The sequence below is a fragment of the Nannospalax galili genome, unplaced genomic scaffold, assembly GCF_000622305.1.
Source record: "Nannospalax galili isolate Female #2095 unplaced genomic scaffold, S.galili_v1.0 scaffold43, whole genome shotgun sequence".
NCBI classification, from domain to species: Eukaryota; Metazoa; Chordata; class Mammalia; order Rodentia; family Spalacidae; genus Nannospalax; species Nannospalax galili.
In genome coordinates, this window is record NW_008353342.1 from 6,425,152 (window position 1) to 6,449,264 (window position 24,113).

General features: G+C 38.9%; 2 protein-coding genes across 11 annotated transcripts in view; one reads left to right on the forward strand and one right to left on the reverse strand.

The window, feature by feature from the left end:
* Positions 1-24, reverse strand: part of LOC103748011 (translation initiation factor IF-2-like) — a 10,533-nt gene extending 10,509 nt beyond the window's left edge. Inside the window, exon 1 of the mRNA XM_029554784.1 lies at positions 11-24. Within this exon, the coding sequence (XP_029410644.1) occupies positions 11-24 (14 nt within the window). The remainder of the gene's footprint in view (positions 1-10) is intronic.
* Positions 1-24,113, forward strand: part of Wac (WW domain containing adaptor with coiled-coil) — a 63,758-nt gene that overhangs the window by 785 nt on the left and 38,860 nt on the right. For 4 of the 10 annotated variants that reach the window (XM_008850558.2, XM_008850559.2, XM_008850565.2 and 1 more), the window contains exons 1-3: positions 7-67; positions 318-354; positions 1,824-2,037. In XM_008850558.2, coding sequence (XP_008848780.1) covers positions 27-67; positions 318-354; positions 1,824-2,037 — 292 coding nt within the window. In that variant the 5' untranslated portion in view covers positions 7-26. Of the gene's footprint in view, positions 1-6; positions 68-317; positions 355-1,823; positions 2,038-24,113 lie in introns of those variants that run through there. The other 6 variants (XM_008850560.2, XM_008850562.2, XM_008850566.2 and 3 more) reach the window with 3 other exon arrangements.

Below are 24,113 nucleotides of genomic sequence, written 5' to 3' on the forward strand. Positions count from 1 at the left end.
CGACACACACTCACAGCCGGGCATTGATGGTAATGTATGCGAGGAAACAGCAGAGACTCAGTGATGGGTAAATCGTCTTTTCGTTTCGGGCCGGGCCGGCGGGGGGGGGGGGGGAAAAAAAAGGAGAGGCGCGGCCGGGCGGGCGGACGGAAGAACGGGCGGACGGGCGGGGGAGCGGGCCGCAGCCCGGGCCTCGGAGCCCGGGGAGCGCCGCGGGTACGTTTGGTCGGCAGCCCGCGGGGAGGGGCGGCCGGGGGAATCCGCTTTCTTCCTCTCCCGCGATGTCTCATGTCACGGCCCTTCTTACTGTTTTTCAGCTGTCACGACCGGAGGGGGGACTCGCAGCCCTACCAGGTACCAGCGGAGCCCGGGGCGGAGGGACTTGAAGGGGCCGGAGGGGGAAGGGAGGGACTGCTGCTCACTCGAGCGCAGGCTTCAGAAGTCGCTACAGGCCCTTCCCGTGCAACAAATCCGAAAGTAGCACTGCTGGTCCGCTTAAAATTTGGTGTTGGGTTCTTTTAGCACTCTTCAACAATGTTTAGTGACTTTTCTTGAGAGGGGACTGGAAGAAGTTCAGTTTTTGTTTTGTTCTTTTAAAGGAAAAAAAAATTACTCGGAACCAGGAAGATCAGATTTGGTTGAGTGTGCAAAAAAGGGGGTTTAGTGATAGACTTCAGAGGCATATTATTTATTTTATTGGGGAACTGAAAGTTAGCTTAAAGGTATTAAAAGTTGGTGAAAGGCTGGAGAGAAGTACCTCACTGATTTACAGCTCTTAATCAGTTGTAATTCACTTTCTTAGAATTTTAGTTGTTTTTAGTGCCAATAATTGCCTTACAAGGGAAAGCATTTGCTTTTGCTTCGGTAAGAATTTTAAGTCATTGGCTACTTGAATGCCTGATTCTAATATAAATGGTCTGCGTATCTAGGTTCCTTATTCTTACTGAAAGTTTTGCAGGTGAAGTTTTTAGGAATTGGGGTAGAAATGCCCTCAGTGTGGCTGGAAGCTATTTGTTGACAACAGAAGTAAATACTGTATGCCTCTAATCACTTAAGGATGGAAGAGCAGGAACAGGTCTCTCTCTTTGGAGATAATTTCTCTAGACTGGCCTCCACATCCCTTCCTCAGTCTTCTGAGTGCTGGGATACAGGTGCAGCTGCCACCCTGTCTCAGGAGCAGGCACACTTCTAACCAATAGCCATGTACTGTCTAGGATGAGTTGTTTAAGGTCCAGTTGCCAGCAGGAGGTTGGGTCCCTGCTGTCAAAACATTGCAGAATACATACAAATGTATGTGATAGATTATTAATTTTCTCCAGTTAATTACTCATGAATTTATGTTCATCTTAAGATGATGTGCAGAGTAAAACAAAATCATTATTTTGAAGGCATTTCATTTAGAATTATATTTTCTTAGAAACATTGCTCATATATCAGTTTGTTTTCACCAATATTTTTAGTTTAAGATTATTCCCACGCCTGTAAAAGAGTTGGTAAATTAGGCGTATCAAAGAAATGTGAAAACTGATTTTTTTTTTGATAGGGTTGCAAAACCATGCTTATTTTATGTGTGCCTCTGTATATTAGTTGCAGAAAATTTTTTGATGGATCAATATGTCAATATACTTGTTTTTTTTTTTTTTTTAATGTTTATTAGTAAAGTAGGTTTCTTTTTCCTGGTAATATATTTGACCAGGAGTTGAAAAATAACTCTTTAGCATAATTTGTTGATGTGAACATAAAACTGGGTGAAGTTAATACACCAAAATCTGTAATTTAAAGAGAGTTGGGTTTAAAGTTTCAACTTTTTCTCTCTTTTGTGGGGGGGTGATGTTTTACAGGCACTTAAGTATTCATCAAAGAGTCACCCCAGTGGCGGTGATCACAGACATGAAAAGATGCGAGACGCCGCAGATCCTTCACCACCAAATAAAATGTTGCGGAGATCTGATAGTCCTGAAAACAAATACAGTGACAGCACAGGTCACAATAAGGCCAAAAATGTGCATACTCACAGAGTTAGAGAAAGGGAAGGTGGTGAGTAGCTTTCTTGCTGAAACTGTCACATGTATTTCCTTTGAGCTGCAGAATTACAGAAAACAATGTACATAAAATTTCCAGCTTAAGGAAGTTACTGTGTACAAATGTCATGGAGTTTATACCTGTGCTTTTAATTTGTGAGTTACATGGGAAAAGGATGCTGAGAGAAGCATGGACTCCAGTGTTTTTTGATAATAAGGAATAGTGTTTATTAATGATGGAGAGTTTCCCAGCAGCTTTCTAGGAAAGGAACTTTGACTTTTTTAAAGTAAAAATTTCAGTCCATTGAAATTATGGTTGTTTCAGTTTATTCCCTAGGAGTTTTCAAATCTTAATTATACTGATGAATTGTGCATTTAAAGAGTTTTTAAAAAATGGTTCCCACAATTATAAAAGGCCATTTATGATTCAGAAATTCTGGGTTTTGCTTTCATTGTAAGCATTTAAATTTGCATTCCATATTCTCTAGGGTCTTGTCAGTGTAATACTATTTAATTGAAATATTCAGCTTCAAAGTGGTCTCCTTTTTTTCTTTTTATCTTGTTTTGTTTTTGAGATAGGACCTCATGTAGCCCAGGCTGGCCTCAAGCAAGCTATGTAGCTGAGGAGGATTAAGTTAGCCTTATTTCTTTTTTACAGTGCTGATACCCTTCAGTTATTCCCTTGGAATAAGTAAATTTTCAGACTGACTTTGCTCAGAAATTATGAAAATAGCATTTCATTTCTAAAGCCTACATTAAGGAATAAACTAATTTCATCAAGGTAATTAAAACATGTATATGTTTTCCACTATAAGATCTCATGTTGATTAAGTAGATAACATTTAATTACACATTATTAATTGAAAACTTGAGGGGACCCTCAGAGTACCATGTGGCCTGTTGCTTCTATTGACAGCTGGCTTCTCTGCCTTTGTTTACTGTTACAAAATATTTTGCATCTTTTGATTCCTTGTGTTTTTGGTTTTTGCCTCTTAGGCTAGAATCAGCTTTACTCAGTGTGATCATATATTGAGGAACATTGGCCTCTATATAATTACTGGGTTGAGGAATTACTAATGGCCAGAAGATTGCTTTGGGATAGAGTAATTTGAATGGGAAGAGAATAGTGTTCTCTGTTGAATATAGCTATAGCTTTATGCTACTTATGCATATAGACCATGTGTTTATAAGAGTAGCAGGTATGTTTCATTATTAAAGCGTTAGAAAATCTTGGGTAGCTAAATGATTATTATGAGTTTTATCGATGAATTTTTCTGTCGTATTAACATTACAACCTGAGGTGATGCTATTTATCAACCACTGTTTAGTATTCATTTTAAATGTTAACTTAGCAGGCAGGGCTAATTGTACTTTAGTGTGCTCTATTTCTAACATTTTGGTGATTGAAACAATAGGATATTGCACCTCATCTAATAGGCCCTCGAGTTGTTTTTATAATGACTTCCCCCATTAGACTGTATTCTCAGATCTAGGAAGAAGTCTGTTTTAGACATAAGAAAAATTTGGTAAATGCTTTCATCCATTTATAGTAAGGTAAAAAGTTCTTTTATAGGTGAAATAATCACCCCAAATTCTGTTGCCTAGTCATTCAACAAATATTGGGCATATGGTATTTGCCAGCAGTTGTGTGATATACTTGGAAGTCAGGCTAAGATAAATCTTTGGCCTTGAAGTTTTTCCTAAAACGCTTTGATGCTTGGGAATCAGGACTGCTTGCCTTTTTTATTTTTTTTTTCCACTTCATTTTCATTTCTTTCATGCATGAACTCTGTTGGCTTTTGTTTCCTTTTTATTTGTATCCTTGATGATACTTTAATAATTTGCTTGTGAATGGAACTACTCATTTTTTTTTAATTTAGTCATTTGCTAAATTAGACCTCACTTTGTAGTTGGCCTTTTAGCTGCTTATCTGTCTTTGTCTGTTAGGTAACTGATGCTGTCACTACATTATTTAAGAACATTATCAATTTTTATTTTCTCTTTTTTTTGAGTGTTTTGCTTACATAAGCAAGTGCACTTATGCCATGCAGTGTCCATGGAGGCCAGAAGAGGGCGTTGGATCCCTTGGAACTGGAGTTACAGGTGGTTGTTAGCCACCATGTGGGTATTGGGAATTGAACCCAGGTGCTCTATAAGAGCAGCTACTGCTGAGCCATGTCTCCGGCCTCCCCATCTCTCCATAGTCTTTTATACCATGAATGAGTAAAAGATACCATAAAATCGTATCTTTATCCTGGGCTTTGGAGTTAATCAGTTAATTTTTCTTTTTTGGTTCAGGCTGACCTTGTACTGCCTCGCCCCTTATTGCGAAGATTACAGAAATGCTCCACAATTTCTGTGTCTGCATATGTTTTCATTGCATCAAAAACAGGAAGAATCAAGTCTTGAAAGGATTCTTAGAGTTCTGTGTAATTTTAGTAAGAAACTGAAGAATAATGGTACAAATGAACTTAGGAATGAAGGGTATGTTATATGTAGGCACACCATATAAAGCTGTTCCACAGAGCTGCCACCTTGAGGATACTCAGTTTTTCCCAGCACCTAAGAATTAGTATCTTTGGAATAATTTAGTAGAAGCATCTTGTTTGAAGAAATGTCTTAATTTTTTTTAATTGGTTCCTGAATTTGTGGAACTTTGGTAAAAAAAATTTTTTTTTTTTTTAGTAGAAATGAAAATTGCCTTTTGAGAGTTAACTAAGATTGTTTCTAAAGATTTTAGAAGTTTATGGCTATCTAATGAATTTTTGTCTTGCATATCTTTGGAGAGTTTTGGGAAGGTATTTTTGTCTTCCATTTCTAGGTTTTTTGGTATATGTTGAACACCTCATCAGAAAATCTGAAATCCTCTCAAAATGTTCAAAAGTATTTTTGGATGAGACATACTCAACTGGTAAAGTCTAAAACTCAAAAAATTGTGAACATTTTGGATAACATTAACATCTTGGAGCAGTACTGAGCATTGGTTTTTTAGATACAATTGAAAAATGTTTAGCTCTTTTTACATTTAATAATAAATTGTAAATGTGGCCTTATGGTTGTTCAGATCTTATATTTTAAATAAAATAATGCTTTGCATTCTTCATACTTTAAAATATGGAGTCATTCTTGACCCTCATGTTGTTGGAAGGTAGCACAGTAGTAGCCCTATTTTTATTTTTGCAATAAGGAAAAAAAAGTGCTTTTATAAAATTGAAAAATATTGACAGGTAAGTCTAGAAGTTAGCTCTCTACTTTGGTGAAATTTTCTAAACTGTCAAGTAAAACATAGGTCTACTGAAAACTTATATGGTATAGTATTCAGTGAGTATGAATTAGTTTGTAGCTTTGCTTCTGTCTTAATATCCTCAGCTTCTATTAGTGCTTATGTCTTATCTAATTCTGCAATATCAGAGCCAGGACTGTGGGCATTAATACAATTTTCATATGTAACTCTAGGCCAAGTTACCAGGTACTTGTTTTCGGTTTTAAAAAGGTGGTTTAGGGGCTGGAGAGATAGCTCGGCGGTTAAGAACACTGACTGTTCTTGTAGGAGACCCAGGTTCGAATCTAGCACCCACATGGCAGCTAACAACTGTCCATACCTCCAGTTCCAGGGGTCTGACAGCCTCTTCTGTCCTCTGCAGTCATTGCATGATATGGGTGCACTTACCTACATGCAGGAATAACACTTATAGACATAAAATAATAATAAATAAAATATTCTTAATATTTTAAAAAGGTAGTTTAGCATTAAGGCATGCCAAAAGCTTCTAGGAAGAAACCACTTTTCCCTCAAAAAACTTTATAGCCTAGTGATTTTACTGACTAAGGTTTTTTGGTCTTGTGAAAATGAAAAGAGAGAAAGAAGTAGGGTTTTTTTTTTTTTTTTTTAAAGATCATGCTTTGTAATTAGAGAAAGATTTGGGAATTCACTGTGGTAGCCTAGCTCTGCCTTGATCCTCTTACCCTAGCCTCTCTAGTGCTTGGACAACAGGTATTAGCCACCAAGCTCCACAGAGCAACAGTTTATTTTTTTGAAACAGTCTGATCTAGCCCATGCTGGTCTTGAACTCACTGTGTAGCTGAAACTAGCCTTGAACTCCTGCCTGTACCTCAGAACTGCTGAGACAAGTTAGCAGTTGTAATGTTTTAATGTTGCTACTCTTCAGTCCTTGTTTTTTAATTTTAGAGCGCATGTGCATGCACACATACATGCATGCACACACAGAAAAATAATGAATTCTTAGCAGATATAGTGGTGATAAGTTTTCAGTGACTAATAAATAGAGCAAAAGCCCTAGATGTGTTACACCGGAAATTTTTATCTAGCAATATGTGCATGCATTATGGTTTTGGGCATGGTGTATCAGTTTACTGTGCTGCTGGAGTGAAGACAACAATTGGCTGGTGCTTTGGGGACACTGCTGACTACTGGAGCCATTAATTCTCTATAATTCCAAAGCCTGGTGGTTTATGATTCATATATCCAGTGTCTCCTATTAAGGGTTTATGTACTATTTTACAGTTTTCAAAGCTCCTTTGCATTCTCATCCCATCCTATTATCTGCCCTTTGAAATAAACCAGTAAGTATTGTCCTCATGAAATTAATTAAAATCTTTAGTTTCCAATTGTTGAAAGTAGAAAGTATCTTCAACATACATTAAAATTGCTACCTTCAAATTATACTTCACTGTAAGCACTTCCTAATACTTAGAATGTTATCATTTTCATCTTCACTACTAACTTCTACGTTGATCATAAGAGCACCCTGAATGGACTTTTAACTTTTTGCTACGTATGGTTATCTCCCAAATACATTAGCTGAGAGGTTTAGATAAAGGCACTCAGTTCACACCACTCAGGTTTCTAACCTTTTCAGTGAGTTGCTGCTTGAGTTATACAGAAAATCCTGTCTTGGTGTTTCCTTAGTTGCTTATGTCTCTCTTCCTCTTGTTTGTACTCTTTTCTCCATATTGACCCTATGGAAAAAGTTTGTTCTGCCCAAGGGTTCTGTACACTGTGCTCCTTTCCGGGCTGATCTCCGTTCCCCTTGTGTATTCCTTCACTTACATGTCTTAAGTGTCATTCTCTCGGGCTTCCCATGCCTGTTGTACTTTCTGATCTTTCAGCTGTCCTCTCTAATGTTTATCCTTTGCCCTGCTTTGTTCCATTCTTGTACCTCTTGTGACCTGATGCTTGCTTAGAGTTATTCTGGTGTAACTTGACATATTCCTGAGAGTCACCAGTGTATGTAACATTGCACAAAAGGATATATAGGAAATGGAATTCAGAGCACAGTACTCAGAAAACATTGTCAATAGCACATTAAAAGAGGAACCTAATTAAAAACTATAGTATATTTACTTATATATTTGCTAGTTAAGGAATATATTAACACTATAATAACACTGTAACACATTACCTCAATGTAGTCATGAAGTTTTCTTGTGGAAGTGAGTATCCATTGGAAGTATCATGGAAAAATATCCATGAATAACTGTAAAATGATGGACAAAGGGTTGACTGAAATCAGATGAAAGTTGAATTAAATGGGGATATTTGAGGTGTTATCTGTGTGCTTTGTGAAGTCCTATACAGCTTGGTTTAGTTGGATGCAGCTGGTATTTCTCACAAAGGAAATTGCTCAGAGATTAATATGGAAATTAGTTATTCTTTGAAATATCAATAGCGAGCAAACCTGCACCTTTCAAATCGTTTTAAAACAAACTGTATTTCAGTTTTTTTTGCTTGCCTTCTGTGGACTGTAATAAGCTTTACCAGAACAGGTAGTGATTTTCTTTTCTTTTTCTTTTTTTTCCTACCTTATATTCTTCATTTTTTTTCTACCTTGTAGTCTTTGTGTCTGGAATAGTGCCTAAATCTTGTAGCATTTCAGTAAGTAGAGGAAAGAATATTGAGATGGCTGGGATTTCAGGAAATGAAATAGGAGTTTTCTGGAGCCATACTTCTCAAGCATAACTGTTAAAGTGATCATGTGAGGAATTTCTTTAGCACGCTTTGTCTGGTTCACCAACTCTCGTAAGGAGTCCATGACTGCCCTTAACAAGGTCCCAGTTGCTGACTTCACATGAGTAGCAAGGTTCTAGAGCAGCACTGTCGAGTGGAAGCGTGTTAGCCACAGTTGCAAACCATATGTGTTCTTCTCTAGTAGCCTTATTTTTAAGTCAAATGTAGAATTAATTTTAGTATGTTCAATTAAAATATTTTAAAGAATTGTTTCACATATTAGGCAAATACTCTTTAACTACTGAGCTACGTACTAGCTCTAAGTAAGTTTATTTTGTTTTGAGACAGGTCTCATGCAGCCCTGGGTAACCTGCCTGTCTCTCAAGTGCTAAGATCAAAGGCGTGCACCACCATACTCTGCAAAAACAATTTTTTTATGTGCTTGATTGCTGTAAAGTAGGGTTGCGTGTTGATGGATCCTAGTGTTTCTTGAAACTAAAAATTTTCTTAGTAAACTAAAAATGTTCATTATAAAAAGGAATTGCAGATAAAGGAAGAATAGTCTCAAATCCTACTATTTAGAGTGAATTACTAGCTTTTGTGGGTCATACTCTATACCAGATATAAAATTCTATAGTCTTTACAGACTTTATAAAAATTGTTTGATCTTATATTAATATTACCCCATTTTAAAGCTGTTGGTATAATAGATTGAACAGGTATTTGTGGTGTTGAGAAAACCAGTCTTGGGACTGACGAGTAAATTTTTTCAGTTACTAAAGAAATGTAATTATCTTTATCCTTAACTAATGAGTGAAGTCCCATTTCAAGTACATAAACTACTTTCAGTGTTTAATCTTGATACTTGTAGATATGTGTGACCTGAGATATGCTACTTAATCTTTTCCTGTGTGTCCATCCATTCCCTTAAGATTGTTGAGGATAAATAAAACCATGTGAAAGTACTTAGGTAAGTGTGTAGACTGTGACAGTTGTAAATTATTAGGTCTACTCTTATTCCTAAATTAAATTTTGTTTTTTTAAGATGAACTCTTGCTGTGTAGCCCAGGGTGGCCTCAGATTCACTAGCCTTGTGAGTATTGGGATTATATACCATGCACGCCACTGAACAGTTGAAGTGTAAGTGTAAGGTAAGAAGCCCTAGGACTCAGCTGCTTTTCTTAAAGTTAGAAAGGAAAGTAACAGATAGTTTGGCAAGGGAGAGTTGCATGCAGAAGGCCACAGAGACATTCTTTGGGCATTTGTTCCCATCCAAGGTGTTTGCTATTTACAGATTTTGGGAATAGATAGAAAAGTTAAAAAAATATCCTTATAACAAGTATGGAGTAACGGTAAACAAATGTGGCTGTGTGTTCGGATTGCCTGAGAAGCTTATTGGACACCATCAGAGTCCCCTGAAACATAGCATAGGGGATGCAGCCTAGAAAACTGAATCTTAAATAAACATTGGTTTGATTCAGGCATTTTAAAACTGTAGCTCTAGAGAGGTTTCATGGGAGGATCTATGAACTTGACATTATAGGAATATGCTCATTAGGGTGGCCACTTGCCAGATCATGAATATTATGTGTTTCTTAGACATTAAGGAATTTTTTTCCCTGTCACCTTCTTATACTTAGGGATAATAATTTGATTGATATGCACATTAAATATCTGTTAAAATCCTGTAGTGAAGACACCTGATGTCTAGTAGCACAGCTAGTCCTTGACAGTAGAGAAGTTTCTAGCTGGTATTAGCAACTGGACAAGCCAGTGGATATACTAAATTTAAGTAATTGCAACTTCCATTGCTTTAGATAAACCTGAACTTGACTTGATTTTTGCATATTTGAAAATAGTCACCCATCAGTATATTTCCATTAACTTTAGGTATCAGCGATTATTTTATAAAATTATTCTTAAGAGTATTTATGGTCCAGCAAGATGATTCAGCAGGTAAAAACACTTGCTGCACAAGCCCAGTGACCCAAGTTTGATCCCTGGAACCCATGGAGAAACCAACTCCTGAAAGCTGTCCTCTGACCACCACACCTGTACCCTAGCCCATGCCCCCTCAACCACATACATATATAATATGGCCTATCAGGTCAAACCTATGTCCCCAGTTGGTCTTCAGTTTGGGGTCCGTCCACTAGAGCCTACTGTGATAAGAACAACTGCCCAGCTGTCTGGAAAATATGTTCCTTGTGGTCATATACCACCTCTGGCTCTTACAGTCTTTTCACCCCCTCTTCCACAGTGATTCCTGAGCCTTGGGTGGCAGAGGATTGATATAGGTGTCCTATTCAGGAATAAGCACCCTAAGAATAATAGAATGAGAGACCGCAGTCTCTTGTGCACATTGGCAAGTTGTAGGTCTCTGTGTTAATCAACATTTGCGTGAGGAAGCTTCTGTGGTCAGAGTTGAGAGATGCATTAATCTTTGGTATAACAAGTCGTTAATAGTCAGTTTAATACTTTGTCCATTTAGCAGAATAATAGTAGTAAGCAATCTGCTATGGCCTGTGACATGTTTATCCACAGGTTTCTAGGCCTGATACCAGTGTTAGGTATTGGCTCCATCTTGTGAAAGAGATCATTAAGTTCAATCAGAAAAATGGTTACTCCCATAACATTCATGCCACTTTTGCATGAGTGTGTATATCTCACCAAGCCAGATGTAGGTTGCAGAATTTACAGCTGGGGAAGGTTAATGATTACTTTTTTTTTTTTTTTTTTTTGGTGTTTTTGAGAAAGGGTCTCCCTGTAGCCCCAGCTGTCCTGGAACTCACTGTGTAGACCAGGCTGGCCTTGAACTCACAGAAATCCGCCTGCCTCTGCCTCCCGAGTGCTGGGATTAAAGGCATGCACCACCACGCCCAGCTAATGATTAATTTTTATAGTAGCATTCATAGCATTTTCTAGCAATATGAAAGTCTGGTTTTGTTTTTTGTTTTTTTTTTTTTTAAAAAAACAAAACAAAACAGGGTCCCTATAGCCCTAGCTGGCCTGGAACTGACTGTCTTGCTATGTAAGCCAGAGGCTGGCCTTGACCTCACAGAGATCTACTTGCCTCTGCCTCCCGAGTGCTGAGATTAAAGGTGTGTGCCACTATGCCTGGCCAATCTTGACCTCACAGGGATCTACTTGCCTCTGCCTCCTGAGTGCTGGGATTAAAGGCATGTGCCACTATGCCTGGCCAATCTTTTTATAAGAACAAATTCATAGACTCTCTGAATATAAAAAAGTCTGCCTGTTGATGGTGAAAAAAAAAGATGGAGAAGAGCTGGGGAAGTTGGAACAGACTTTGATAGAGAAAGACCTGTAAAATTAAAGAATTTTTCAGGGTTAAATACAAGTAAGAATTAAAACTGTTTTTAAAGATACAGACTTTTTTTTGATAAAATCTCACCGTGTATCCCTAGCTGACCTGGAACTCAGATCTGTCAGCCTCTCTGGGAGTTCTGGGATTAAAGTTATGTGTTGGCACCTGGTTAGTTTTTTTTGTTTTGTTTTGTTTTTTTCCAAAAGAGGGAGAGAGGAGAGAAGAGAGAATGAGAATGAACACACACTTGAGTATATTGCCCAGAGAGGCCAGAAGAGGGTGTCTGGATCCCCTGGAGCTAAAGTTACAGACCTCAGTGATTCACTTGATGTGGGTACTAGGAACTGAACTCTGGTTCTCTGGAAGAGCAGGAAGCCCTGTAGCCCCAATTATAAGAGATTTTTGTTACATGACCATTTGGAAAAGTAGAATAAAATACTTGGACTATCTTAATTTGATACAGGCTTTATTTTTATTTAATTTCTAGGACAGTATGTTATGTAGCCCAGGGTGGCCTTGAACTTCACATGTGCCTGAAAGATGGCCTTTTCTTGATTCTCTTGGCTCCGTATAAACCATTGTCCAATTTGTTAAATAAGTGAATTTTTGAAATGTTGCTGCTTTGCCCATACTGCATAGGTATTAATGCATAGTTCAAGTATAATCTTATTTTTCATTCAGGCCTAAATGTGATTTCATTTTTGTTTTATCTCTTGGTCCATTAATTGTAAATCAACCATTGTTACTGGCTTTCTTCTGTTAAACTTTTACTTTTATTGGCTGTTGGAACTATATTCTTTCCATATCTTTGGGTTCTTTGATTCTAGGTATCTTTGTATTGCTGGGAGTTAAATCCAAGGCCTCACATGCTAGGCAATTACTCTGCTGCTGAGCTGCATTCATCCTTGTGTATGATCTTTTGGTGTTTGAAAATACTTGGGATGGGCTGGAGAGATGGCTTACTGCTTAAGAGCAATGACTGCTCTTGCAAAGGACCCAGGTGGTCTGAATCCCAGCACCCACATGGCAGCTAGCAACCACCCATAACTCCAGTTCCAGGGGATTCCATGCCCTCTTCTATCTTTCACAGGCACTGCACAACACAGGTGCACCTACATGCATGCAGGCAATACATTCATACACATAAAATAAAAATAATAAAATACTTTAAAAAATATTTGGTATAAAGATTTGTGTCAATTGCTCAAGCCCTTTGATTAATAAATACAGCTTTATTTTTACTTGATTTACAGTGGGATATTGTGCGGTTGATTTCATTTCTCATTTTTGAGGCATGTTTTGCTTTATCCTATCTTTGAGTAAAGATAACTGTTGTGGGTAGCAGTGAGACTACATGGGACGTGCCCTCATTGTTGAGCCTAAACAATGTTTTGACTAAATTACATTTAGCCTTTTCTATTTGGAATTTCTTGAGCTAGAGTTTTGGTATGTAGCTGGCCTAGAATTTAACTGTTGGACTAGGTTGGCCTTAAACTTCGGCTTACAAGTGTGTGCCCAGCAAAATGCCATTTATCTGCATATTATTTTTCCCCTAAATATATATCTAATGATTATTTGTTGCTGCAAATGATAATTCTGATACGAAATCTAGTTCTTGCATTATAAGCAAGTGCCTTTAACTGCTATCTTGCAGGCCGCTTTTCTTTTCAATACTTCATTTCATTTGTTATCTCGTGTATGGTAGTATGTGTTGGCATGCACTTACATTGTTGTTTGTATAGGTAGACAACTTTGTGGAGTCAGGTTCCTCTTCCTGCCTTTTACATGGATTCCAGAGACTGAATTCAGGGTGTCAGGCTTGTGCAGCAAGTGCTGAACCTTCTGCCCTCCTCATTTTTCAAACTGTTGGATATAGCCATCATACAATATTGAGGAGTTTTAAAAATCATCTGTCATAATACCAAGAATCCAAACCTTTTGTCTTTAAATATCTTTATAAAATGTAATTTTACAAGGCTTATGTTGGAGGATGGCATTCAGTCATTAGCAGCACAGTAGCGGTGCGGCTCCAGTGAGCCATCAGTAGACAGACTGTCTAGCCTCTCACATGGGCACAGAACTGCATGGAAAAGGGTAGAAATTTTAGAGTTGGATTTAATGTATAATTTAGTTCCTTTTCTAGTGTATTTAAGAAATGTGCACATTAATTTGCCAAAAATGATGATTGTACTTCTGGCAGCAAGATGCCTTCCTTGTGCGGAAGCCAGAATCCCCATTTATGAAAAGTCCCATTGACCCTAGGAGTAGTAGTAGAGTCATTTCAAGGAGCAGCTAGCTGCATCCTTCCTGACTGTTTGGCTCTTGTGTGCTTCAGTTCGCTGTTCTTTCTAGGTGTTTTGGTTGTCTCATGGACAGCCCCTTCTGTATATTTCTCTCTGCATTTTTTGTTTGTGGCTTTAGTTTCCAAGTTACTTTCTCTAGCCATCTAAATCCAGCCTAGGATCATTAAACAATTTATTTGTGGTATATACAGTAATGAATATTGTGAATATATTGTAATACCCCAAACATGCAACTTGTTAAATGATAAAAAGGATGTCTTCCATTTTCAGGCCTGTAATACAGAGCCTCCTTCCTAACTTGTCTGCTGCTTTTGTAACTTTTAGCTCTTGAGTCACAGGCGGGCAGCAGCTTGTTATTCCTCCTGACCCTTTATTATTGGTGTGCTCCCTCTTCGTTACCTTCTTTCCACTTACAGAACTTCACCCACACTGGCCTTGTAATTCTTTGAGTGTAAAGGTTATATTCCTGCCTCACAGTTTTTCCTTGTTACTGAGTATCTCAGATAATATTGTCATTTATTTTTTATTGAGCTTTTGTACATTTCATACAGCAGTTCTTAAGCAAATTTAGACACCCTCTCTCTCATTCATGCCCCTCTCAATCCCCCACTGGACCTCATGTATCTGCTATACATGTTAAGTTCTAGCTACTCAAATATTTGTACCCAGCTGTCCTTCAGTACATATACATCCACTAGAGTCTAGTCAGCCCATCTAGAAAGCGTATGTAAGGCATACTCTCCTTCACCTTGTAGCAGTCCATCTCCAATAGTTCTCAGTCTAGGGCCAGCCCACCACCCATTTCTCTTGCTCCCCTCTGGGCCCTTGTTTAATTGAGTTGGCATGGGTCCTGCGCTCTGCCACCACTGCCACAAGTTCACATGTGCAAGCTTCCACTGTCCTGAAAGCTTCTGCTTCCCTGTGTTCATGAACCAGCCCTGGTTCTTACAATCTTTCTGCCTTCTCTTCAGCAGTGGTTTCTGAGCCATGGGTGGGTGAGGTTCAATATAGGGGTCCTATCCAGGGACACATACTCTTTAGTTTTCTATTCTTTAAAACTTGGGCCTTTTGTGGCCTTCTGTGTTTGTTCATCACACTCTGTTGTATAGGAAACTTCACTGGTGAGAGTTGAGGAATGTACTAGTTTTCTCTACTCGTTCCGCTGTTTCATGAGCCTTAGGTGTAGAGGTTCAGCTGTAGATGTGTCACGTAGGACTGGGCATCTCTCAGACGTATATTCTCTGTGTCTGACCAATTGTGGGATTCTGAAGTAGCTTCCATCTGTTGCAAAAAGAAGCTTTTTTGATGAGTGGTGTACGGTATGCTTATATATAAATACAAGGATTCAATATTTAGCAGAATGTCATTTGTCTAGAGATCTGACAAGAGATAGGGTTTTTCTGTAGGATCTATGTCCTCTTCAGCCATGTGCATTTGGCTGTTTACAGTGCCACCCATGAGTTTACTCCCATTGAAAGGGCTTTAAGTTCAATTAGATAGGTTGATTACCCCCCAGATAACAGTGCCACCTCTGCACCAATAAAAGTAGTTTGCTGTAGTGGTGGTTTAGGACTGGGTTGGACCATTGATTGATTCCCCCCTGCCCCCTTTAGAGTTTGCATATTATAAGGGCTAAACTTCAGGTAAAAGGCTTCCAGGTTAGTTCCTGGCCCATTGTTCAAAGTACTATATCTGAAGTATGTCCTGTCTTTAGCAGTAGGGTCTTATTTTCTAGTTCTGAGAGATAACCAGCCTATGTTATTTTGGGAGTCTCTTGGACCACTCTGACGAACCACTCAACAGAGGTCTCCTGTCTGACACTGCTCCTTGCCATACGGCCCCCTGGTATACATATGCACTAATGTTCAGACACTGTGCATTTCCCAGGGTTTCTCGGGTTTCAGGGTTAAGACTTTTGGAAATGATAAAGCCTGTGATTAATAATAATGTTTAGAGAGCAGTAACAATTTATTGAAATGAAATAATCAAAAGGATTACAGTGACATACATGTTAACCATATTTAGTATTAGTAGCAGGAACAGAGTGTTCAAAAGCTTGGTTTCTCTTGAATCTCTCCCTCTACCTGGGACTTAGATATCTTTTCTCCCCTCTCCCTAGAGGACTTAACATATCTTGGAGAGGAAATCCATGTAATTACTTAAGGTGTTTTGAAGCCTTTTGTGTGTAATAAAAAGTTAATGTATATTATGAAATAAAATCAATGATCTTATATTTAAGTCTTGTTAATTTTTCAGTGTGCATTTTAGTTTACCTAATGTCAGAGAGGCAGGGTGCCCTCTTCCCTTTAAGTTTTGGCATAGTCAGTAACATTTTACCATTTTTTTCCCCCCAAGTTTGGTTTCTGAACTTTGTGCTCCAGAATTGCTTGGTGTTTGAATACCATTCATTTCTTACACAAGAGCACAATAGATAAAAAATTGTGGTGGTGGAACCTTGATGACTGTACATTTACCATGCTCTCCAATGTTATGCTAATTTGCACACAGAAGTTTGCAAACCACTTTGCTGTCACATGATTTAGGAATTGCATTGGAATTCAGAAAGTAAGAATTAAATTCCATTGTATGATTATTGGTAGGAGATACTTGTGCTGGATAGCTTTAGTGTCAACTTGACACACCTGGCTTGAGGGAGCCTCAGTTGGGGAATTGCTTCTATTGGACTGGCCTGTGGCCATATCTGAGGGACATCTTCTTGATGAATGATGTGGGAGGGCCTGGCCCACTGTGGGTGGTGCCACCCCGGGCAGGTGGGCCTGTGTTGCATAAGAAAGCAGGCTGAGCAGGGGCCAGGGGAGCAAGCCAGTAAGCAGCATTCCTCCATGGCCTGTGCTCCAGCTCCTGCCTCCAGGTTCCTGTCCGGAGTTCCTACCTTGGGCTCCCGGATGAACTGTGACCCAGGAGATGTAAGCTAAATAAACTCTTTCCTCCCCAAGTTGGTATTGGTCGAGTGTTTTGTCACAGCAATGGAGAAACAAACTAGGACATACGGGATAGACATTTTAAGTTCGGGCCTTGGTAATGCAGGGCCCTTAAAGTATGGAGTAGTATACTTATCTCAGTATTCCTGGGGAGATTGGTTGTGTGACCCTTTCATATACATCTGCCAAACCTTTATAGAAAATGGCATAGTGTTTGCACATAATCTACACACATTTTCCCATATATTTCAAATCACTTGCAGGTTGTTTATATGCCGTACGAGGCAACCGTTATGTATGTAGTTATGCTGTATTGTTGAGAATAGTGGCAGGAAAAAGTCTGCATGCATGTTCAGTGCTGCGTACCTCCCCTCATTAAAAAAATCATTTACTATGTCTATGATTTGAGTATGCCATAGTGTGTGCCTGTGGGGGATCAGAGGACAACTTTTTGGGAATTGGCTGTCTCCACTGTGGGCCTTGGGATCAAACCCAACCTCATCTGCTGAGCCACCTCACTGACCTCCTCCCCCCAATATTTTCGAACCATAATTGGTTGACTTCTTAGATAACGGAATCCCTAGATATGGAGGTCTGACTGTAAACCTTCTTCTAATAAGATCAATAAGACCCATTTACAGTTCTTAGCTCTCAGGATCCTTTAAATTCTTAGTGAGCTGTTGTCACTTGGAACAAACAGTAAAGAACCTTGGGAATATAGTTGAGTCAAATGATAGAAAGATACCTATGATATTGTAAAGATTTCTACAAACTACTTTCTGGGAAAAACTTGAGTACGGGTGTTTGTCACAGAAATTGTGAATTGTTTTACATTAACACTCAATTAGTAGCATAGATGTGAATTGTGCTATTTTGGAATGCTATATTATATTGTTTTCCTGTTAGCAAGCTTTTTATTTAGTAAATAGCTACTGTTTTAATCTATCTAGTGCCTACTAATTTTAAGGGACACGATCTTAAACAATAGATGTGGTAGTTCTGTGCTTATTTTCTTGAAAAGGCTTCTAAGTCAGTAGTTTTTTTATTAATTGGTTTTTTTAGTTTTACATTTGGGTGGAAATTTTCTAGTTTTGTTATTTTTGTTTCAAAAGATTTGAGGTCAGGCTGAAGAAATGGTTCAGCAGTTAAGAGCACTGGTTGTTCTTTCAGAAGACCTGGGTTCTAATCCCACCACCCACTTGGCAGCTAACAATTTGTAACTCCAGTTCAGGGAATCTGATGTCCTCTTACGTCTGTGGGCATTGCACAACACAAGTGCACATTTACACATGCAGCCAGCCGGCTTATATACTTAAATTTTTTTTAAATGTTTAAAAATTTAAGATGTATAATAATAGTTGTAGGATTTTAAAATATTTTATTTTATGTGTATGAGTGTATTGCCTTATATATTGCATATATGTAAGTGCACCTGTGTCCTGCAATGCCTGTGGAGGTCAGAAGAGGGTGTTGGAACTGGAGTTATGGATGTTTGTTAGTATGTGGGTGCTGGGAATTGAACCCAGGTCCTCTCCAAGAGCAGCCAGTGCTCTTAACTGCTGAGCCAGCTCTCTAGTACCCAGGATTTTTAAATTGTAGACTATTTAATTGACCAAGAGAGGAGGTTTCCAGTGTAGTGGATATATTGTATAATGGACAAATTACCACATATATCACTGTTTTCTTACATAAGATTGTCAGAACTTGTTACTATGTTAAAACTGAAAGTGTATGTCCTTTGACCAACATCTCTCCAACCTGACCTAGCTATTTTCTCTGTTCTGTAAGTTCAACCATAGCTTCCATGTATAAGTGGAATTGTAATACTTGATTTCCTGTCTTCTTTTACTTAGAATAATCTCTTCCGTTTGTCTGTGTTAATGGCAAAAATCTTTTTTTTTTTTAACTTTTGTGGGTGAATATTATCTATGCATTGTATTTTATTTGTGATCATTCCTTGGTGGCTACTTGGGTTGTTCCCATTCTTTGTGAACAATGCTGCATTGACTCTGGGGCACAGGTAACCTAATTTGATTTCCTTTGGTTATATGTACATGCATAAGTGGGCATTCCTTTTAGATATTTGGAATTTATCAGGTATTCAACTTGAAAACATTTTCTCCCATTCTGTATGCCCCCCCTCCATTTTGTTTTGTTTTTATTTTTATTTTTTGCATAGAAGGCAGTTCCACTTATTTTGATTTTTGTTGCTTGTGCTTCTGGTGTCATGCCCACAAAATTATCACCAAGACCAGTGTCAACAGGATTTTATTTTGAAACTTACTATTTACGTCTTTAACCCTTTTTTATTTGTGTTATCGTTAGCCAAGCCCACCTAGGTACAGTGGTGGCAGATGCCTTCCTCAGTGCCCCTCCAGCCTGCTTCACCCATGGCTTCTCTCCCTATTTCTCCATGTTCCATTCTCTGGTTCCACTTCACCTACCATATTTTTATCCTCTTCAAGCTCCACGCATGCTGTAGAGCTCAAAATGCGGCCTCATATTAGGAGTGTACTCCAGGGACATCCTGGAGCTGCAGGGCTCATTCCAGGAGCATACTGCTGATTTTTAGTTTCTGTATTCCTTTTTGCCAACCACCCTGCTCTGCCTTTGCTACCTGGAACCTCTGCCTTGCTTTTTGACAGGAACTTGAGTCGTTATATAATTGATTGATGAATCACTGGGCATAATTTGATGTGTTCTTGGTGCTGATAAAAGATATATACTAAGGTAATGTAATAATGGTATTATCAAACTTAATATTATACAGTGTCACCATCAGCTATGCGAAAGATAAAATCTTTTAAAGCAATCTAAATGAAAAATTAAAGGAATAGCTTCAGAATGATTCAGAATTCAGAAAAATGTTCTTTTGGTATGTTTTCTTACCCGTCCTTCCCATACTCTTACAGTCCCTTGAGGCGCTGGGAATCAAATGGAGAAGCAGGGTTACTCTGAGTGACTTAGCGCTGCTTAAAATTAAGAAGCTGTGATTTGCGTTGGGATGGTTTCGATAGAAATGGAATGGGTATAGTGGGTTTTTGTGGTTTTTGTTTTATATGTATGAGTGTATTGCCTGTATGTGTGCAAGTGCATCCATGCCATGTAGTGCCTGTGGAGGCTAGAAGAAGGCATAGGCATTGGATCCTTTGGAACTAGAATTATGGATGGTTGTTAGCCACCATGTGGGTGCTTAAAATCGAACCTGGGTCCTCTGCAAGAGCAGTCAGTGCTCTTAATCACTAAGCCATCTCTTCAGCCCCAGTGGTCTCTTTTAAAAGAATCAATTCAAATAGAAGAGGTGCTCTAGGAGTTTTAGCCTTAGGTGTAAGCTGTTAAGTAATATATTTAAAGAATGAGAAAAATTGAAGGTTTTTTTTTTTTTTCTTCCATTTGTTTGTCTTATATCTGAGATTCTGTTGACTAGGGGCTTACAGACTCTCAAGGCCAGATAGTAAATTTTGGTTTTTGTGGGCATTGGGTCTGACTTACTTATGATAGGAGTTTGTCCCAATAATCCAGTACTTCTATAGGTTGAAAAATACTATCACTCATGTATCTGACTGGGTTGTAATATAGGTGACTAGGAAGTACTGCTCACTGGCCACCATCAGGAGATAGTTTGCTACCATGTCCTGATGTCCTTGGAAAAGATACTTTGAAGTCTAGCTTCTACTGATTTTATATTGTTTTCACACCATTGTAAAATCATTAGGTAGAACCATTACTGGGAGAACATCTGAGCTTTGCTTTTATTGCAAAAGCAACTACAGGCAGTAAATGAATGGATGTAGTCAGATTTAACCAGTAGGAAGTTTGCCCACACCTACTGTACTTAGAGAAAAAGTGAGGACTGGGAATTGATCTTGTTTCTGTGTGACACTTAAAAATCAGGACTCTGAGAGGTGACTAGCACAGGAGAGAGGAGTGGTAGCAGAGTAAGAGGAGTGTGTCCTGGAGGCCAGGTGAAGAAAGCATTATAAGAACTTTGTCTAGGTAGCCAGGAGGCCAGGATAATGTGGACCCTGGGAGTTGTAGACTTAGAGCACCTAGACCTTGAGGAGAGCAGTGTGGGTAGATTTGGACTCAGTATAAACAGCTTTTCCTCTTGTATTTTGAGCTGAAAAATAAGACCTTTTACCATATCAAAGATTCTTTTCAGGAATAAAGAAAGCTATCATTGTCTAATAATTCATAGCCATGTATAAAATGACCAGCTTTGGTATACCAATGTGGGATTTGCTCCTGTTTAATGATCCGATACTTAACCATATCTCAGGGAAAAATCTATTTGGATTTAGGATCCAAAAATCTATGTAGATTAGGCACAAGGAAGGCACAGAGATTTTTGACTTGATTTTTTTTTTTTTTTAACCATGTGTGTGTCCATGTGTATTTATGTTTGGGTGTGTTCATGCCATGTTCTCTCCTACCATTGTGTGAGCACTGGGGATCAAACTTAAGTCATCAGGTTTAGTGGCAAGATTTGCATGCTGAACCGTCTTGCTGACCTCATATTTTTTATTAAAAGTGGGATGTGGTGGTCTGTGCCCATATTCTTAACATCCAGGAGAATGAGGCAGGAGGACCATCAGTTAAGAACCAGCCTGGGCTATATAGTGAGACCCTGTCTCAAAATAAAACCAAATTGATAAAAGCAGCAGCAACAATAATTAAATATCTTCAGCGGTATTTTTTTAAAGATTTACTTAGTTTATTCTGTGTATGTGTGTATATTTGTGTACCACGTCCTCTGCAAGAGCAGCCAGTGCTCTAAACCCCTAAGCATCTCTCTGGCCCCAATATGATTGATTTTTGTACCTAGTGAGATAAGATAAATTTTGGACATTTAAGATGTGCTGATTGAACTGTTGGAGATGGAATAAGATTAAGAAGAGCCATTAAGTTAGAGTGAGTAAGTTAGTGGAGCAAAAGTAGTTAGAAGCAATGCCTGAAGGGGGCCTCCAGAACTTGTCTTACCATTAGGGGCAATGGGAGAACAAAAGCACACTCCCTGTCTAATTCATCTAAACACTTGAATTAAATTGCAGCTGTTTTTAGCTAGTTAATACCTTTTTTATTTTTTTTAAACATTTATTTACTGTGTGTGAATGCCCTTGTGTGTGGAGGTTACAGGATAAAGGAGTCAGTTTTCTCCTTCACTGTTAAGTAACTGTAGATTTGCCTGTAATTATCCCAGCAATCCAGCTTGATTGACTTTTGAATAATCCACATGGTGTGTAAGCATGTGGATTGTTTGTGGGGTTTGTCCGTTAGCAGTCTAGCTACTATGACATTCGTAGAGAGGTGTTTTTGTGATCATATGGTAGATTATAGAAAAATCTTCCCTTTATTGTTACCACTAAAGAAGCTATATTATAATCATTACTGTTGCCAGAATTTTATTTTCTCCTCTAATCACACTGTTCTATAGATTGTTATACAGACTTAAATATTTTTTTAAGAAAATATTTGTATCTAATGTGGAGTAAGAGTAAGTACATTTTCTTTTCATTTTGCTCATAAAACAATCTGGGAAACTTCTGAATTATGTACATTTTACTGTTTGGTCATTACATTATGTAGAACAGTTATAGTACACGATCATATAATGTGTTTAAGGTAATTATTTTTAACACACAAGACTTTTGAGCTATTGTTTTCAGAGACATTTTATTGTCTTTTTAAGGTTAAAAATGAAGCAATTAAAAAAATAATGACAGTCTAGTATCTGACATTCAAAGCCAGTTCCATAACTGTTCTGCCATTATGAGAACAGACTCCTAGAGCTTAGAATAAAATATAGTTCTGGATACTACCCCCTGCCTTTGAGCATTAGGAGACCTGGAAAGGTTGTAATACATGCGGTTACAGCAGACCTGTAACAGAATGAACAGAGCACTTAAAACCAAGCCTGAACACGCTCGGGTTATTGAGTAGTGAATCAGTACTAAAAAGTTCAATGTTAAGAAACACCTCACATGGATTTATTTTCCCATACATGTTTGAGAAATTGGACAAAGCTCTAGAGATAAATGGTGTCTGTTACTCTGCTGGTTTCTTGCAAGATCTTTAATAACGTGTTCATAAAATGAGAAACTTGGGTGCCTGTGTCTGTGGGTTGTGTGTGTATGTGTGCGAGAATGTGCCTGTCTGTGCCTGCGCCTGAAACTGCAGGAGATCAGAGTGAGGCAAGTATGATTTTATAAAATAGAACAATAAAAGTGCATAATAGTATATTATGAATAAATTAACATGTGCTGTATAATGTCTGTCATTTGGCATAAAAGAAAGTGATAGTTATCAAAACAAGCACTTGGTCACCATAGAGTGGGTGTTGATCCTATTTAGTAAGCAGGTTCTTATAGCTGGTTTCAGTATGCGCTGCCTCCCTCCAAGTGTAGCTGTTTTGGATTTTCTTATCCTTCTGTCTATAATTACTTTTTGCCCAAAATATGGGTGATTCATGTTTTGAATTTGTAAGTATTTGTGTTCTTATTTTTGTAACTCATAAGTGACATTCTGGCTTAAAAAATCATTCTCTGGGTTTGGTGAGATGGCTCAGTGGGTAAAGGTTGTCATGCCTGATGATCTGAGTTTTATCCTTAGGTTCCACAAGGGGAGAAGGAGAGAACCAATTCTCGAAAGTTGTCCTTTGTCCTCCACACTTGTGCCATGGTATGCATGTACATGCCATGGTCCACATGCCAGTGCGTGCGCGCACGTACACCTCACAACACACACACACACGTACAAATAATGTAATAAAAATTTTGTATAAATTCTATAACGTGTATTTTTTTCTCTTAGCACAAGACTTAGTAGTTAATACTATCTTCTGGCATTAAGCTATAGTTACGATCTGAGGTCAGCTGGTTCCTTTTCATAAAGCACCAGGCTTCCGCTTGGGTGCTTTTAAAATTTGTTACACTGGAGATTCAGTGAGTTCCTTGGTGTGGGGCGTGCGCTTTCTCTGGGAGCTCGGGTCCCTGCGCGCACTCTCAGGATTGCAGGGCGGATCCGCAGGTGTGCGCCCGCTCTCCTGCCGTGCGTCTGGAGGAAAGCTGGTCTGGTCCTGTTGGCTTCTCCGTGTCTCTATGGGTCTCAGGCGTGGTGTGTGTGGATATCTCGGGGTCGCTCCGGGCCCCTGGATCTCGGGGCCTCTGCCACACCTGGCTAGTCGCTGGCGGGTCTGGCCACAGGCCACAGGCGTCTCTGGCCTGGCTGCGGATGCCCCGCAGGCTTTTCCCGAGTCTGGTGCTGACAGCTTCCTCTGCTACTGAAGCATTGTTCAGCCGAAATCCCATCTCTATTTCACCCGTATACTATTCCTCAGGATGCGAGGTTCCTGGCCACAGAACCACGCAGGGAAGAGTACGGAGACGGCGAAAGCTAGGATGTCCGTGAGTCGGTAACGAGGGAGTGCGCCCCCCGGAGAGATTGGGCTGCAGGTAGTGACACAAGACTCAGACTCGGCTCAGTCTGTGCTACAGCTTTATTGTCTGCAACCCAATTCTCTGCAGCCCAATTCTCTGCAGCCCAAATCTCTGACTA